Source organism: Silurus aristotelis, assembly GCF_946808225.1.
Source record: "Silurus aristotelis genome assembly, chromosome: 13".
NCBI lineage: Eukaryota > Metazoa > Chordata > Actinopteri > Siluriformes > Siluridae > Silurus > Silurus aristotelis.
The window spans coordinates 9,784,946-9,804,510 of record NC_139586.1 but is presented as its reverse complement, the minus strand read 5'-3'; the positions used below and the strand labels follow the sequence as shown (position 1 = coordinate 9,804,510).

Sequence of the window (19,565 nt, the reverse complement as noted above, 5' to 3'; positions counted from 1 at the left end):
GTCCATACAGCAGTCCCAAGGTCGGTGAGGGGGGAGACGGGTGGCGGCCTGTGCGCTGAATACATCTCTAAAACGACCTGTACTCCTTCGGGATCTCCACAGGGGTCGTGGTTGTGGCCTCCTCCACCTGGGTGGCTCCAATCACGGCTCCTGGGGTTCGCGTGGGGAGATGTGAGAGGCAGTGTGCCTTACAGCGGGGACTCCACTCCAGGATGTCACAGGGGTCCCAGGAGCATCTAGGCGTGTGTTTCTGAAGCCAGGGCCTCCCCAGGATCACACTGACTGTGGATTTCTCGAGGACCAGGAACCGGATCACCTCTCGATGAAATAGCCCCACTTGTAGCGTTATATCCGGCGTGCAGTACTTCACCCACCCCTCACCCAGCGGACGTCCCTGGATGGTTTGGATCGCTAGGTCCTGGGAGCCCCGCTCTCGGCGGAGGCGTAGTCGGTCGAGGCAGGCCTGGGAGATGAAGTTCCCCGCCGAGCCGGAATCGACTAGGGCACGCACAGAGATGGAGAGAGTGGGGGTTATTAGAGACACATCGAGCTTAGATAGAGGAGAGATGTCAGTTGGTAATTCTACCGTACTTACCGCAGCACGAGCAGGGCGTGTGGGGCACTGTGAGACGGAATGCCCCTGGGTTCCGCAGTACAGACACCCGCCGGCAGCGAGACGGCGGTTCCTCTCTCTTCTAGACAGCCTCTGCGATCCCAGCTGCATCGGCTCGTCTTCTGGGGCAGCTGATGTGCCCTGCAGAGCGTTCGAATGGGTGATGAGTAGGATTGTCCACCTCTAGGCGCTGAGAGAGCCCAATCGACTTTTGGATGAAGCTCTCTAACCCCACTGAATCCTCATGAATAGCCATCGCCTGCCGTATCTCTGAATTTAACCCCATCCGATACACACCCAGCAGCGCTGACTCGTTCCAGCCACTAGATGCCGCCAGAGTGCGGAAACGGAGGCTGTAATCGGAGATGCTTTCGTTCCCCTGACGTAACCTGAGCAGCTGGTCGGCTGTGGTAAGAGTCCCGGAGGCGGCGCAGAAGACTTCCAGGAAATGCTCGGTGACCCGGGCATATGAGTGCGTCACCGGGCCGGCCGCTTCCCACAGTGATTGTGCCCAAGCCAGCGCTCTCCCGGAGAGGAGGGAGATGAAAAACGCCACTTTCGACCGCGAGCGCAGCGATGAGATCCTGTATCGCCGTGGGCTCGGCGACTGCCTGATCCTCCATCGCGAGGTGAGCGCGGGGCAGACTATTCGTTGGTTTCCTTCTTCCTTTTCTTTCGGTCCGTTATTCTGTCAGGCGTAAGTGAGCGAGGCGGAAACCGAGGCACAGCAAACAGTCTTTAATGCACGAAATAGAGAAGCCGAAACCAGGAAAACACACACACACAGAGTCCAAACATAAACAATAATGGATATCGGAGTGGGGCGAGTGAGGCACTTAAGTATGCTGCGAGGGTGATGAGGAACAGGTGTGTGGAATCAGTATGATGGTGAAGTGCTCCGTACGGGCGGGGTGTGCACGGGAGAAGAAGCAGGGTGATCCCTGACACATTGCAATGTTAAATATTATCTGTACATTTTCAAATGGTATAGTGATCAATTTGCACTTTTTCCTGAGTCAAAAATGTTGGAATAATGTCACTCCCAAAACCTCACATGTATAAAAGTCAAAAAAAGAGAAAGAAAACAAAAGACATTAACCTTTTTACAAAGAAAATGAAAAGAGTTAAGTTAAGTTAAGTTAAGTTCAGTTAAGTTAAGTTAAGTTAAGTTAAGTTAAGTAAAAAAAAAAAAAAACTGTAATTTAGTAATTGTCCCAAACAATTAAAAATACAAAAATGTGAAATGATGTAACACAGATGAGGTCTCTACAATAGTTACAATAGTTAAAATAGATAATAGATTTTGTTTTTGTTTTTATAATTAAACAAATACATGTATTTGTTTTAGCATGAAATCAAACCTTTAAATGTAGATAACTTTTAGATACAGTGATTTATTGGGTTTGTCCAACATTTTGGCATTTTTGCAAAGGATATTTCTAGTAAAGAAAATTAACATCGAGATGACAAAGCTGTTCAAAAAAGACAAACCTGTAATCTGTAAAGCAGGATGCACAGAGCGAGTTGACAGTACAGTGGGGCAAAAAAGTATTTAGTCAGCCACCAATTGTGCAAGTTCTCCCACTTAAAAAGATGAGAGAGGCCTGTATTTCTCATCATAGGTACACTTCAACTATGAGAGACAAATTGAAAAAAAAAATACTGAAAATCACATTGTCTGATTTTTAAAGAATTTATTTGCAAATTATGGAGTGGGAGAACTTGCACAATTGGTGGCTGACTAAATACTTTTTTGCCCCACTGTACATATAATGATCAAAATTACTCTATATATTTATTTATTTTTTATAGAAGGCAGGAAATAGTAAATTGGCCCATAACTGCAGTCACAGCAAAATTAAGGTATTTATTAAATCAAGACTGATTTAATCATAAATAGTTGATGTTTAAGTGTAAATCATTTATTAAATATAGAAAATAGCTTACCTTGTAAAAACTTCAGATCTTTTCATCCAAATCATCTTTGTCGCTGAGTCAGTCTCCAGGAAGTATTCCGCTGATTTGCTGCCATTACAGGATTTATTTTTGTGACTGTAAGCTGCATGTGCAACATCTATTTTTGCAATGTATACTACATATGTATTGAAGCATTATGTAACCCAGATCCAAATTAAGGCTTACCGTATTTAAAACACCCATGATTTCAGGAAGTTAACCAAATATACTTTCTTAATTGGTGAAATAATAGGTCTTATTTCTGACATACAATAATATTACATTTATACTGATTTGAATATAATTAGTCAAACTTACCCAATTAAATGACAGCATTTCTCTGCTGAGGTGGATCAACCAATTAGCTACATTTTAGAGGTGATGGTAAAAAAAAGTAGGGGGAGTGTGAGTTGGGGTGAACTTGAGAGAAAACATAAAGGAGAAAGAAAAAAGAATTCTGAGAAAGCCAAAAATAAGGAAAGAAAATTTGATCAAATTAAGATTTAGAATCTAGATTAAAATTTGTTAATTTAACTGTACTTAGCTAGATTTGGTGTTTGTACAGGAATAATATTTTGAGAACATTTTTCTTTTCCACATTTGGAGATTTGACCTTTTTCTGCATTGTTTCAGACTCGGTTTGAGACAGTTCACTACGTTTTTTGCACCTTTCATTGTATTATACTGTTTACATGCTGTCTTTTGAACCTTTGACTATTATACTGTTTACATGCTATCTTTTGCACCTCTTGGCTGCTGCTGTTTTTTGCACTACATTGTGTCTGTTTATATTCACTTCCGGGTATAGTTTTTACAGTTCTCCTCGCACAGTACTGTATAATCAAAGTATACAGTAGGTTTACTGGTCGGCGCTATCTTGGGTTTTGTGTCCTGTCTTGTGTTGTCTGTCTGCACTGTCTGTCTGTCTGTACTGTTTTTCGTCTGCACTGTTTGCACTAGGTTGCACTCGATGCACTTTATGTAGCTTGTATTTTGTTGTAGCTCTATGTTGTTGTTTACTGTAGCACCAGGGTTCCGGAGGATCGTTGTCTCATTTTTACTGTGTACTGTATACCACTGTGTATAGTAGAATTGACAATAAAAACCTCTTGACTTGACTCTTAACTTGACTTGACTTGACTTTAGGAAATGATTACGGATCCTTTCGGTTCCACCGGGACTGAGATTTTGTTGATGGGGTATGGACATCTACAGTTGTAATTATTGTTCAGTTAATTGTGTTTTGGATTTAATTATTTGGATTGATTTAACTGATTGAACCTTTGTTTTATGTATGATATTTACTTGAGTTATTTTTGCGTGGTGAAAGGGTTAAGTATCAGGGATTTTGATGCAAACTGTGCTCCAAAAAAAAGGGAAAATGATAAAACAAATTCAGGGAAACAAGTTATTACAAATTCTTGGCATATTATCTGTGTAATAATTGAGTTTCATAATTCTTGATTGGTACTGACATTGAAATTTATGTCTATTTTATTTCATTTTTTTCTTTCCCCCAGTTCATAGAAAATTCTATTTGATTCTTCTGCCACACAATTGAATAAATTCACATTTTTCTAAATCGGTGTGTATGTTTTCCTGCCTCCTGTGACACTTTATTCTTCTGAAGGCTCTGTGAATTGGTGAAGTCAAACATTACTATCTGTTACTTACCTTAATAGTATTGTTGTATCACACAAGTGTTACAATTAGATAGTGGGTTAAGGCATAATGTAAGTAAATAATTTTAACCTAAATAAATAAATATGATATTGACAGATGATGCTACAAAAAAACAGAGTGCAACAGGCAATCCAAAAAGAAAGAAAGAAAAGAGTGAAATGTGCTAATAGTCAGTGAATGGGTAAGTGTGTAAAGTGACAGTGAATAATAGCGGCGAGTCATGTACAGTGCAATGGCATACGGTAGGAATGATTTCCTGACCATTCTTAGTGACAGTGAAGCTGAATCAGTCTGTTGGAGAATTAACTTATCTGCCTGTGTATGGGATCATGTAATGGGTGGGATAGATTTTCCATGATTGACAGGATTTCGCTCAATGACCTCCTGTTCCTTACTGTCTCGAATCTGTCCAGTTTGTGTCAAATTATGTATTCGGCCTTGCAGATGATTTTATTTAGCATGCCTGCATCCCTGGCACTGATGCTGCTTCCCCAGCAGACCACAGCACTATAAAGGGCACTTGCCACAGACATAATGTATAAAAGATATCATTTCATGACAGCATCCAAACATACCAGTTTACCAAAACAGTACATTTTAATTCAGTTAAGTTCAACTCAACTCAACTCAATTCAATTCAATTTATTTTGTATATTACTTTTAACAATAGACATTCTACCGAAACAATGTTATGGAAATGAGTAAATTCTTCTTTTTCTTTCGGCTTTTCCCATTAGGGGTCACCAGAGCGGATCATCCATCTCCATACTCTCCTGTTCTCTACATCTGACTCCTTCACACCAACTACCTGCATGTTTCCCTCACCACATCCATGAACCTCCCCCTTTGCCTTCTTCTTTTCCTCCTTCCTGGTGACTCTATCCTCAGCATTCTCCTACCGATATAACCCATGTCCCTCCTCTGCACATGTCCAAACTATCTCAATCTCCCTCACCCTGTCTCCAAAACGTCCTACATGTGCTGTCCCTCTAATAAACTAATTTCTAATTATGTCCATCCTTGTCACTCCCAACGAAAACCTTAACATCTTCAGCTCTTATACCTCCAGCTCCACCTCCTGTTTTACTCAATGCCAATGGGTCTAATCAATACATCGCAGGTCTCACCACAGTCCTATAAACTTTCCCTTTCACTCTTGCAGATACCTTTTTTAACACAAATCACTCCTGTCACTCTTCTCCACCCACTCCACCTTGCCTGCACTCTTTTCTTCACTTCTCTAACACACTCTCCATTACTTTGCACTGTTGACCCCAGGTAACTGAACTCCTCCACCCTCTCCACCTCTTCTCCCTGCAACCACACCCCTCCACTGTCATCCCTCTCATTCACACATATGTATTCTGTCTTACTCCTACTAACTTTCATTCCCATTCTCTCCAGCATGTACCTCCACCTCTCCAGGCTCTTCTCAACCTGCTTCCTACTTTCACCACAAATCACAATATCATCTGCAAACATGTAGAGTCTGGCACAGATCATTTAGCTTTCATGTCCCAGGCATTCCTTTTAACCTATGACATCTTTACCTCAATCAAAAGTTGAAACTTTTATTGGGGGTGATATATCCGTGAAGTGTCCCACTCCCCCTTTCAAAGACACGAATCCTCTAATCCTAAAACACACACCCACACACAACTGGCTCCAGAAGGTCTGGATCCTACCACAAGACGAGATAACCCCATGCAGGTTCTCTGTTTGACCGCATAGAGACCTCGACCATAAAACACCCACACATACACACACACACACACACACACACACACACTGATACAATAAAGCATTCCTTTTTCTAATTAAACAAAATGAATAAGATGCTCCACATCCCACGACATTAACCTATACTTGTATGTATCTCCTTTATTGTTTATAGTTGTACGCTAAAGATCCTATTAATGTAACTCTATTAATGTGTCTCTTCTATTAAGGCTTAATTGACTTAAAATTATCTGTTCTTTACTTTCCTGACAAGGGTGCATTTCATTTGATCAGAATACGACATTGTACTAACATCCGTTATACGTTAATTACTGGTCCCAGCACGTTAATGTATACCTGTTCTAATGCTGTATGTCCTTTTAAGGCCTGATGTCAGAATTTATACAAATTATCTGCTCTTCACTTTCCTAATGAAAGTGCATTTTGTTTTGTGTTTCCATTTTTTTTATCCGAACATAATGTCGTAGTAACATTAGTTACACTTTGACTACTGATCTATGTATGTAATGTACCGCTGCCGTTATGCCGTCAATCCTCTCGTGTTTAGTATCCAAATGACCACAAAAGTATCTGTAACTTACTTTTCAAACAATGGTACATTTTATTGGATCACGAAAGTCACCATACCGTCTTAATACACTTCAGATAAAACTTTAAAGTTCTATAGTCCAACCCATGCCCACAAACACATGAAACAAAGGGGAGTTTTTCCCTCCAAAATCTCAACCCTTAGTATTGGCCGTTCCCCCAAAGATGGGTGGAGTTCGAGACCTTTAAAATGTCACAAACACCACCAATCGTTGGTCAGACGTACGAAACAGCTTGGAAGCGACTCCCTCTTCCTTCAAGATCTTCCGGCAAGCTTCACTTCCAAGAACAACCACTGCTCTGATCTTCAGGAGAACCTGGAAGAACATCTGACCCCACCCTAACTAGCTCTCCAAAGATTTCTTTGTCGCATCCGGACTCTTGTGCAACAAGCCAATTCAAGTAACCGTTTCCTTTACCAACGAATTTAGATGCGTATTTTAAGTCTCAGTGAATCTTAAGGTGAATTTAGATTCCCGTGACGATTTCCCAGTTAGGGTGTGCTCAATTTTGAAGCTTAAGTATTTCCATCCCTCCTCTTTCCGTTCTCTCTTTCTTCTTTTTCCTTTCTCTTCCTCCTTTCCTAGTTGTAACCTTTGTTTATTTTATTTTTGTTTTCTTTATTTCTTTGTTTGTTCATGTAGCTAGTTCTATGTGTGTTTGTCTCATTTATGAAACAGCATATTTTTCACAAGTGATTGTCTCTGAGTACCTTCGCAAATGCAAAGTTCCTGCTACATCCGGTCTGAACTTCATGCTCTTTTAATTTAATTTACGGTATAAAGTAAAAGGGGGTTACGTCTTTCTTGGCCAGGGAGATACCTCTTTTATAGAATTAATATAAAATTATACTGTCTGTTTGGAGGACGAACAGACAAATAAGTGTAATGTTAATTCCATTACCGTCAATTCAACTTAACTTAAATATATATAATTACTATAAATATTTACCTTTCTTTGCGAGCTAAATTCGCTACAAACATCATAGTCTATGGAGACTCCTGTCTGACCTCGTCTGTCAACCTGTCCATCACCACTGCAAACAGGAAAGGGTTTAGAGCCGATCATTGATGCAGTCCAACCTTCACCTTGAACCAGTCTGTCATTCCAACTGCACACTTTACTGCTGTCGCACTGTCCTCATACATATCCTGCACCACCCTCACACACTTCTCTGACACACCTGACTTCCTCATACAATACCACAACTCCTCTCTTGGCACTCTGTCGTACGCTTTCTCTAAATCCACAAATACACAATTCAACTCCTTCTGACATTCTCAATACTTGTCCATCAACATTCTCAAAGCAAATAAGGCATCTGTGGTGCTCTTTCTCGGCATAAAACCATACTGTTGCTCACAGATGGTCACCTCTTCTCTCAGCCTGGCTTCCACTACTCTTTCCCATAACTTCATGGTGTGACTGATCAACTTAATTCCCCAGTATTTACTGCAGGTCTGCACATCTCCCTTTCTTAAAGATCGGTACCAGCATTCCTCAGCTCTGAGGCACCGCCCAAGTGGCAGCCTGTTGCAGCAGCTCCCTTTAAGTTAGTACGTTTTTATTTATTTTATAGTGTTCCGGCACTTTGTGTTTTTTTTCTTTTTAAGTGTATGCGTGTAAATTTGGAAACTGCACAATGGACATTAACAAAGTCACAGAGTTTGCGCTACTTTTCCTGCTTTTCTGGACTTTGTTTACAGTCGCATCTGGAAACTCTGTTCAAAGCTGCGGTCCTATTATTTACACCAGGGATCAGCTGTTAGCATTCCGCAACACGCCGATGCTACTACAAGAAAGACCGGATATTCCCCGTGAGCTAAGAAGGAGATGACGTGGAAACCGTGCTGGAGCTATGTGTCGGACTAAAAAGAGACGTTACAGACCAACTCTCCCGTCCATTGTTATGGGAAATGTAAGATCTTAACCCAACAAGATGGACGCGCTAGCGGCTCTTACCCGGCATCAGAGGGAATTCCGGGAATGTAGCATTATGCTGTTTACGGAGTCATGGCTAACCAAGCTAACACCGGATACGACCGTGGCTCTGGATGGATTTCAATTACTGCACGCGGACAGAACGATGGAGAGTGGTAAGAGAAAGGGAGGAGGACTGGCAGTGTTTGTGAATAATAGATGGTGTAAACCTGGTCACATCACTATTAAAGAGCAGATCTGCTGTAAGGACGTTGAGCTGTTCACCCAGTATGTTTCATGCCACACCAGAGAAAATAAAACACTGGATTTATTCTATGCAAACACAAAGGAGGCTTATACATCAGCACCCCTCCCCCCCTTGGGAAGATCGGATCACAACCTGGTTCATCTCCTACCTGTGTACAAACCCCTTGTATGCAGGCAACCAGCTGTCTCCCGCACAGTGACGACATGGTCTGATGAGACCAGTGAGGCTCTGAAAGACTGTTTTAAAACAACTATGTGGGAGGAATTGTGCAATCCACATAGGGAGGATATTGACAATCTAACAGACTGTATCATTGACTACATTAACTTCTGTGTGGAGAATACTGTACCCACCAGGACTGTACAGTGTTTTCCCAACAACAAACCATGGATCAACCCTGATATAAAGACTCTCCTTAAAGAGAAGAAAAGGGTTTTTAAATCGGGAAACAAGGAAGAACTGAAAACTGTTCAGAGAGAACTGAAAAAGAAGATCAGGGAAGGAAAAGCATGCTACAGGAGGAGTATGGAGGATCAGTTGCAGCAGAAAAAAGTCAGCGGTGTGTGGAAGGGGTACAGGAGGTGGGAGAAAGGAGAATGGTAGCAAAACTATCATCATTACTGAAGAATGCCTTTCACCCCCTGTATGAAACCGTTTCATCATTGAGCAGCTCGAATAGTATGTCTATTCGTCTATTTTTTTATATATATTTGTATTTTTTTTTTTTTTTTTTCTTGCTGCTGTAAAAAAGAAATTTTCCCATTGTGGGACAAATAAAGGTATATCTTATCTTATCTTAGGCATCCTCTCACCTTCCAGAATCATGTTAAACAATCTGGTTTAAAAACTCCACTGCCATCTCTCCTAAACATCTCCATGCTTATACCGGTGAATAAGGAAATAAGTAAATTACAAGTATAAATTACAAATTTATAAATCCCTAATAAACAAGAAATAGCTCCCTGAGATGGTATAAGCAAGAAACCTTAAGTGGAACCAGACTTAAAATGGAACCCTCCTCATCTGGGTGAACACAGACCACATTCATTTCATATTTCAGTTTCATATAGGACTTGAGTATAAAACTCGAGTGTAAGTACTCAGGATGATTTTAGTCATAAGCCATTGTAGCAGACTGTTTATAAATCAATCTGTCTATAACCACCATCCTTCCAGATCTGCTCTTTTACCTAAGTAAAACCTATTTACAAAAGGTTTGTCTAAACAAATATATATATAAAAAAACAAGGTGATTATGTCTGGGTTTAAACAATAATTGAAAGGCTCTTCCATAAGTGTCGTGATTTGTAAGAGAAAGCTCTGTTCCTTGATGAAGTCTTCACTGTTCGAGGTATCAACAAATAGCCTGCACCTTTTAATCTGCTGTAACTACAGAGGAATTAGGTCACACCATGAAGTTATGGAAAAGAGTTGTGGAAGCCAGGCTGAGAGAAGAGGTGACCATCTGTGAGCAACAGTATGGTTTCATGCCAAGAAGAGGACTACAAATGCATTAGTTGCTTTAAGAATGTTGATGGAGAATAATAGAGAAGGTCAGAAAGATTTGCATTTGTTGTGAGTTGTGTTTGTGGATCTAGAGAAAGCATACGACAGAGTGCCGAGAGAGGAGTTGTGGTATTGTGTGTGGAAGTCAGGTGTGTCAGAGAAGTATGTGAGGGTGGTGCAGGACATGTATGAGGACAGTGTGACAGCAGTGAAGTGTGCAGTAGGAAGGACAGACTGGTTAAAGGTGGAGGTTGGACTGCATCAAGAATCGGCTCTGAGCCATTTCTTGATTGCAGTGGTGATGGACAGGTTGACGGACGAGGTCAGACAGGCGTCTCCATGGATTATGATGTTTGTGGATTATATTGTGATTTGTGTTGAGAGTAGGGAGCAGATGGAGAAGAGCCTGCAGAGGTGGAGGTACATGCTGGAGAAAAGGAGATTGAAAGTCAGTAGGAGTAAGACAGAGTACATGTGTGTGAATGAGAGGGAGGGCAGTGGAGTGGTGCAGTTGCAGGGAGAAGAGGTGAAGAAGGTGGATGAGTTTAGGTACCTGGGTTTAACAGTGCAAAGTAATGGAGAGTGTGTTAGAGAAGTGAAGAAAAGCAGGGCAGGGTGGAGAAGAGTGGCAGTAGTGATTTGTGATAGAAGTGTGTCTGCAAGAGTGAAAGGAAAGGTTTATAGGACTGTGGTGAGACCTGCTATGTTGTATGGTTAGAGACAGTGGCATTGACTAAAAGACAGGAGGTGGAGCTGGAGGTAGCAGAGCTGAAGATGTTAATATTTTAGAAATGAGTTTATTAGAGGCACAGCGCATGTAGGACGTTTTGAGGACAAACTAAGAAAAGCCTGATTGAGATGGTTTAGACATGTGCAGAGGAGGGACTGGGGTACATTGGTAGGAGAATGCTGAGGATGGAGCCACCAGGAAGGAGGAAAAGAGGAAGACCAAGGAGGAGGTTTATGGATATGGTAAGGGGAAGACATTTCAAAAAACAAGTTTGTTTGGAAGAGGCAGATGTAGAAGACATAGTAATATGGAGATGGATGATCCGCTGTGGCGACCCCTAATGGGAGCAGCCGAAAAAATAAGAAGAAGACTCATTTGCTATTTAAAAAGTACTGGATATGAGTGAGCGCTCTGATATTGCTTTGAGCTGGAAGTTTTATCATAGATTTGAAAAATTGCAACCTAGAAAGTGGTTAACAAAGATATTTAAATATAAAAAAAGGTACACACACAAAACATTTTGTCTTTTGGATGCTCTTTACTTTATTCACTTAATGAACATATTTGAAATCACATATGCCATCTGTTTTTGATATAATTTAGATATTCCTCAATAATGGCCCAAATGTCCAAATTCTTGAGAGCTGGAATGGTTCCATCTTGTTCAATAGGCAAGTCAATGGGAAGAGATACATGTTGCTTTGACAGTGTCATCTGAAATAGGAAGCATAAAATGTTAAATATTAATTTTTAAATATTCAAGTTATAAACTATGCAAAAACTTGATAAACAGTGCTTCTCACCTTTGGAGTTCTAATAATAACATTCATAGACTTTTCAGTGGGTAAGGCAAAAATCACACTGATCTGTCTCTCATTATTATTAGCTCTATCAGCATCAAATCCAGCCAGGGGAGCTACTATATAGATGTACTCCCTTGCCCTGTTGGTAGAAGAAGTAAAAATATTAAAGTAAAATTTTATACACTACAATACATCTGCCCTTCTGATCTTGTTGACAGAATACCTCTTGAAATAGGGAATAGCATTATCTGCAATTCTTGGTACTCTGTTCCAGTAAACTTGCAAACGAGCAGCAGCATGTGCCTCATGCAGACCAGTTTCAGCCTTGACAGTTAAAGAATATTCCTGGCACTGCTCACCAATAGCAACTCTGGCCTAATGGAAGAGTGTTTGGTCAGTGTAACAATTCAACATTAAATAATAAATGAAAAAATAAATTAAAAACACTTCTCTTAAGGGATTCCATAGCAACTTACTGCAACTTTATGCTTGCTTGGGAATATAGCATCAGCACATATCTTCCATTTGTCATTCTGAGCAATAGAGGCAAACACAAATTGTACTCTTGAAGTGGACTTGTCCGAGTAAGCAGCAATCTGGTATCCAAGGTTGCGGTCAGATCTAATGGCACGGGCAATGATAGCAAAAGCTGGTGGAGCAGCATCTCCAAGTAATTTAGCCTAAAATTATAAACATGGACTTTGAGAATTCATACAGAAAATGCCAATTTTGTTAGGATGTCTAATAAGATTTTTTTTTTAATTCATGAAAACTATGTTATTGTACCTTTCTCTGCACTGCCTCAATGCTAGAAGAGCTGCTGGCCTTTGATGTTTCTTGTGATGTCATATACTAAAAAAGGAAGATTTTTAGTAAACATATTTATTTTTTAAATAAATTCATAAAAAAAAAACAAATGACACATATTAATAAAAGAAAAAAAAAGTTAATGAGGATTTGAGATACCTGGTTCTTATGGAATTTCCGGAACTGACGATATGAATTTTTATCCTAAAAAAAACAAAAAAACAATTTTTCTTACCAATAAAAAACATTGTTAACTGACATGTAAAAGACACGTCCAATATATTTATAATTAGAACTTAACAGACAACCAGTTGTTGGGTCACTGGGAATACCAATTGGATGAAAACCATTATTATTAATAATGTTGTGGTTGTTGTTGTTGTTGTTGTTGGTGGTGGTGTAATACAATTGTAATTGTATTTTAAATATAAGAATGTAGACACTTGTATATTTTTTCATTGGCTAAATATTGTGCATTATACAGGTTTTTTTTAACCTTGTTCAGGCGAATATTGGAAGACTTCATAGAGCTGCTTCTGCTGCTGCTGCTGCCACTCTTGCTGCTGCTGCCACTCTGACTTCTGCTGCCACTCTTGCTGCTGCTGCTGCTGCCACTCTTGCTGCTGCTCACTCTCTGACTTCCTCTCACACCCTTGCTATTGTTTACAGAGGACGAGGAGCTGCTTGAACTGGAGTTATCACTGCTTCTTCCAGACTCCAGAATCTCCCTAAGTTTCAACAAGATGGTACTTTCTTCTGTATTTTCATTATTACCATGGTTGACATCTTTCACAAGCTTCTCAGCTGCCTTAGAGCCAAGTTGTATCTCAAACTCCAGTCTTTCAAGGGCAGGACCATCAGCTGAAACACAAACAGTAATTGTTTTTTTTAAACTGTAAATGAACTTAATTGCAATCAAATATTTGCAAATTACCTCTTGCCACTGAAATTCGAGCTGAGTGTCGCCCGATTAAAGCACACAGAGGATTTGCCTCCATAAAGCCAGCATTCTGGGAGGCAACTTCAATGCATCCTTTGATTTGAATATGAGGAATAACAGTACACACAGACTTCTGAATTGAAGCGGGTATCAACCTCTGTGCAGCATCAGATGGCACTGGAGGTGCCAGAGATATGACTCTCTCATTGGGAAGGTCCTCAATATTTCTAGCCACTGCAACAGTCTCAAAGCTGAGGAAGCCAGTCATTTTTTTTTAAGTTGTTTCTTTTTTTAAATGAAAATATTTTTGAAAGTGATCAAAAATAATCAGTTGCCTTTTTCCTACCTGACAGTAGCAATATGATCAGGAACAGCAGCAGCAGGTAGAACCTCCAGCTTTACATTGCCCTTTGGAAGGTCTGCCTTTACAACCAGTTTCCCTGGCAAAGCAATGAGTACCTTTCCTCTGGCCATAACAGCAGCTTGAATTAGGGCAGTGTTCACTCCAATTACAGCAAATGTCTGAAGGGCAACACTGAAAGCAAAATAAATAGATAAGGAGATGAATTTCACTAGCTTCATAGAACCTTCAACATTTTGTCTGTCATGTGTCTTTCTAAAAGTGTACCTTGGTCTGGCTTCAGCTTGCAGCTGGAGATTGCTCTTCATCACCTGATCAAGGGTGAGAGTCTCTGGATGCTCAGGTAAAGTAGGGTTAACTGTTGCCTGAACTATTAAAAGAAATTACTTTTAATTGGAAATCATTTGGTCAACATGATTCATATATTTACATGCTTTACACTAGCATAAGAGTAAAAAAGACATACCATTGAGTTCTGCAGCAGCAACAGCAGCAGTGTAGTAACCAAGCTCCATTGGTACACCAAGGCAAGTAGGTAGAATGCGACGCACCTCAGCTGCCAGCAGGGGCTTGGCATACTGGAAGGCAATTCCTTTCTGCATTGCCTTAAAAGCCTCCTTCATTAGTTCACGAGAATGTAATCCAGTGGTAATCTGTGCATTACATTAGAATTAATTTTTATTACAATCATTTAATTTAAGGTTGTTCAAATTAGAACCGGGTGTATAACCGATACATCAAGTTAAACTTAATAAATATATTTATTTGAATAAAACATTTGCACTCTGTTACATTAAAATCCTCTCAAAAAGTTTACTTAAAGAAAGAAATTAAAAGAAAGGATTGAATAAAATTACCTGTGCTGCTTGTTCAATGATTCTGTCAATGTAGTTTTTGTCAATGCTGGCAAAAGCAATTTCCTGTCCAAGAACTTTGACATAGATAGATGCCAGCTGTTGATCTGATGGCAAAGACTTCCAGTCCATCAGCTTGAAGCACAAACAAAGAAAATGTATACATGATAAATTTGCTAAACAGCCAAAACAAACAATTTATACACTGCTAAAAGGAACTTACGGTCTTAAGGGTACGTGTGATTTTAGTGATGCGATCAGCTTTATCATCTGCAGCATTAGTCTTCTGCAGAACATCCTGGAGTCCTTCAGTTCTCAGACCAACCTGTTTGAAATAAATTAATCAATAGCAGTGCCAATACCAGTGCTAGAAAAAACCATGATTCCAAAATCTTAACAAATTCAGCAACACTTTTGAAGACATGCTATTTCTACCTCAACAACATCAGCAGCAGCTCCAGCCAGGTAAGCTCGTGCTTTAGCAATGACAGCTCTGGGCAAAGGGGTGGCCGCATCATTTATCAAGTAAGCAGTACCAGCAGCACCAACCATGAAAGGAGCTTTAAACAGGAAAAAAAACTTTTGTAGTTACAATAAAAAAAAAATGTTGTCTTAAACATACAAATACAATCATAAAACATATTCAAACATACAGATATAAAGATCCAAATGGTTGGCTCTGCTAAAATGTTCACTCAGTCTGTCCAGTTTTGGGCTCAACATCCTGATGGCAACATTTGCTGCAGCAGCCCTGCAATTACAGAAAAAAAATATTTTCATTAGATTGGGTTTACACCTATGAATTAATTGTAGTACTAAAATTAACAGCATTCTTACACATGCATATTATCAGGTGTCATGCTTCTGGACAGAGACTTGATGTGGGAATAAGCAAAACTGACAACATGCATATTGGTCTCTTTGTTCAAAGCACCACCAAGAGTGGCCATGAGAGCAACTGATGGCTTTGTCTCAAAGAGCACAATGCAGGCAACCATGCGTAGTTCAGGATGTAGTGCCCTGTCCATGAAAAGTTGCAGTGCCACTGGCTGAACCTGAAATAAATAAATAAATAACATAACCTAAATTAGAATCTTAAGCCACCATTTACAACAGATACTTTGTTTATAAATCACTCCATACTAACCAACTTTGGCTCCTTTTTAGCAATGTTTCTAAGAGCCAAGAGGGCATCAATCTGGACCCTCATGGGAATGGAAGCAGCAGCACTTCCAAATCCAGGCAGGAGTTTCATGATGGTTTTAAGGCTGGCAGGGTGGCCAGCATTGCCCAGAGCCTTAAGAGTCAGTCTGATTTCAGGAATATCAGCCTTAGAAATAGCCTCAGCAGCATTCTCGTGGATATGCTGGTAATCAAAATCAAGAAACACATTTTTACTCTTGTATCACAGCACAAGTGCAAATTCTTCCATAACTTCCACAAATTGTGTGGTCAGCAAGAGAGGGTAGAAAACTACATTTACTACTTTTTTTATCAGAACAAAAATTTAACATTGCTAAATTGTTTAAACATATGTGCATTAGTGAAAACAAAAAGCTTAACCTTAAGAAGATCAGCTTGGCATGAATGAACTTCAGCACAGTATCTGGCAACCATGGAACCTTGACCAAGCATGATCACCTCACGCAGCAATGGAATATTCTTGACTTTGGGGTTTGAAGCCAGATTCTGATGGTGAAAGAGGTTCAAATATTTTATAATACTTATACAAGGTTCTGCTGTCTTAAGTGAGACATACAAAGTTTTGCACTTACAGCAGTAAGCTGGATGGTATCTGGATTAGCATGGACCATGTGCAAAGCAACTATAAGGGCTTGAGTAAGTTCATGGACAGCAAGCTCATCAGCAAGAAACTTCTCCTTGATGAAATTCAGGGCTACGTGTGTACCCACAACAGGAAGTGCATCCAAAAGCCAACGTCTGTCAAAATACAGATTTTAAAAAAGCAAATAATCTTAAATCCTAATTTTATGGTAATATTAAATATAACTTTACCTGTGAACAGGTTTGTTCTTGTACTGAGCCCAGATGGCTTGAATATTCTCCATTGTAGCAACACGCATGAGCTGGACAAGCTGGATGAACTTCAGAGGAGCATCTTCATGAACCATAGCCGCATTATTTGCAACAAGATGCTGCAAGACCTCTGCAATCTGTAAGTGAATTAAAAAAATATTTTATAATAAATAAAAAAAAAATTTGTCAGTCAAAACACTATCAGAGTTGATAAGGTTGGATGTTTTCCACTGAATACAGGAAAATGAAAGAATGTATTTTGAAGAAGATTATTTCATTCATTTAATCTGTATAGCAAAGCAGGGTTCTACATTTTATGATATTTAATATAACATCACTACTACTTTTCACTTTTTCTGTCCCACTACTTATCTGTGTTTGAAAAATGTGTCAAAAATACCAATTGTTCCAATGGATTGTATACTGGGAACATTACTATATTCACAACATCATCAAATAGACATGGGATTTAAAAAAATAAAAAAATAAAAAAATAAAATATAATTTTTTATTTCAAATATATATGCTAGTCACATAAAGATAAACCAATGAACATAATCCCTCTAATTTAATATCAACAGATGCATTTTAAAGATAATGTACAAATCTCTAACGGGCAACCTAGCAGCAATCACACCACCTTGCTCTCTTCACATGGATTCCTGTGTACTTTATTCATTATTCAAAATAAAGTAAATATTTGTCTATATTGTGTCCTGTTGGGTCCTATACCCAAAAGCAGACAATTTATGGCCTTTAATTCCCCCAATTATTGAATATTTAATAATTTTATTCTATAGAAATCTTGCAATATTGCTTAATTATAACCCGAAAAAGGTACCTGGGCCTGTGCATTACTGATCTTCAGAAGCTGAATTGGGGTTTGATGAATCTCAGTTGCAAATTCATACTGCAGTGATCCACGAACTGAGTATTTACCAGCATGGGGAGCAATTGGGGAATTCTTCACCTCCTGTAAGTTCAAAATTTGCCTGAAAAAAAAAATTGGAATATTATTGAAATGTCTAAATGAAAATGATATTCAGAAACATATTCTGTCAATTTTGAAGTTTTTCTAAATATTAGAGATCATACTTGGCTTTCATTTGAGCTGCTCCAGTTGCTGTATTAAAGAGTGAAAACTGATGGACCTCTTCAACTGTAGCCTCAGAAACAAGTGCACCAGTATCTGTGGGCTTCATGATGTAGCTGAATGTTGCAGTCCCGGTCAGACTCTTAAGCCTCTGTGGTAAAAACATAATTCAATTTTTTTTTTCAATAATTTGTTTTAAAGAATTCAAATGCAAAAAAAAGACATTACTGAGAGTTTCTAAATTTACCTGCTGGCACTCTTCACAGGTTTCAGTGTAAGCTAGTCCAATGTCCTTTCTGACTCTATCATGGCAGTTGTTCAGATCTTTCGACTTTCTTACAGCAATCTGATGGGTCTGTACATCTTCTGTGATCATGTAGTGGGTCTTGCAAATTCCCTGAGGTCCAGCCTTTGAGAACGAAATAGCTTTAGTTAAGATATCAGTTCAGAATAGAATTTCAATCTCACTGGTAGTAAATATTACTCATATTTAGGCTTTTACCTCATGCAGCTCATACACATTCTGTGTGTTCTTGAGGTTGAGCTGAAGGATGTTGAGGATGCCTCTGTGCAGATTCAAAACAGTAGCAGAGACTCCAGCAGGGGCAAATATCCTACCGACCACACCATTAGAATACTCAAATTTAATAGGAATCACAAGCTGAGAATTTAATGCTGAGGTGAGCTTTGCAGCAGGAACGAAAGAATCCTGGGGCCAGATTCCAGTGTACTCAAAGAGCTGAGGATCTTGAAGCTATGAGTAAGATTTTGAAAAATATGTATTAAATTTACCAACTTAGTTCATGTTATTGTATCTACCTGTCATATCAACATCATTCATGCGTAAGTTTACCTTCAGAAGGAAGGAGTTCTGGGCCACAGCACTGATGAGAACCTTGCTACTGACTTTTACACCAGCCTTGGCCAGACCCACTTGAGGCAGACCACCCAAGAGCAAGCCTTCATACTTGTATACATAGGTTTTACCCGCAGCAAACTCTGGAACTGATTCATTATTTTATAAATACTTTTCTAATATAAATGTTACAATGTGATCTATCATAATTATTTATAAACATTTCTTTTACTTACCAAGGTTAACCTGATGACTCGCTAAACATAAATGAAAAATGGTACAATCGTATTATAAGATACTAAGTTTTACTGGTTAGTGAATAAAATGAATAATAAAACCTAATATCTAAATTCAAATTATGACTTACCCACAAGGGCCACAGTCAAGGCAAGCACAACAGCTCTCATGGCTGGAAGTTTGTAATGAATTCACCAAAAAGCATGTCTTTATATTGTAGAAAATTTGCTGATTAATGGTTGCCCTATGTAGATGATTAACTAGTTGTGCTGTACCGCAGACTAGATATGATTTCACAGTTGATACAAAATAATCATTCCAGGTCAGGTTACCTTACCCTTCCATCATGTATACCCAAGCATTGTCCACAAGTCACCAATTTATATGTATTTTCTATTTTTGTTAAATAATATTTAAATACTAAATTCTTTAAAATAATTACATGCTTTTTACACACACACATTATATATATATATATATATATATATATATATATATATATATATATATATATATATATATATATATATATATGTAAAAAATAAATGAATATATATATATATATATATATAT

At 39.0% G+C, this 19,565-nt stretch overlaps 1 protein-coding gene across 1 annotated transcript; it reads right to left on the bottom strand.

The window, feature by feature from the left end:
• Positions 1-67: 67 nt before the first annotated feature.
• LOC310736182 (vitellogenin-like) lies at positions 68-19,162 on the bottom strand (the record flags this gene model as incomplete). Its single annotated transcript, XM_083559556.1, has 28 exons — positions 68-754; positions 849-1,301; positions 11,808-11,946; positions 12,031-12,182; positions 12,284-12,487; positions 12,594-12,659; positions 12,774-12,797; positions 13,111-13,475; positions 13,549-13,805; positions 13,901-14,089; positions 14,183-14,285; positions 14,382-14,568; positions 14,773-14,904; positions 14,993-15,094; positions 15,205-15,329; positions 15,423-15,520; positions 15,607-15,824; positions 15,917-16,135; positions 16,333-16,458; positions 16,545-16,710; positions 16,786-16,943; positions 17,648-17,798; positions 17,902-18,050; positions 18,147-18,308; positions 18,402-18,653; positions 18,753-18,904; positions 18,992-19,012; positions 19,123-19,162. 28 exons carry the CDS (start codon positions 19,160-19,162, stop codon positions 68-70), a joined length of 5,097 nt encoding a protein of 1,698 aa, XP_083415682.1.
• Between the last annotated feature and the right edge of the window lie 403 nt (positions 19,163-19,565).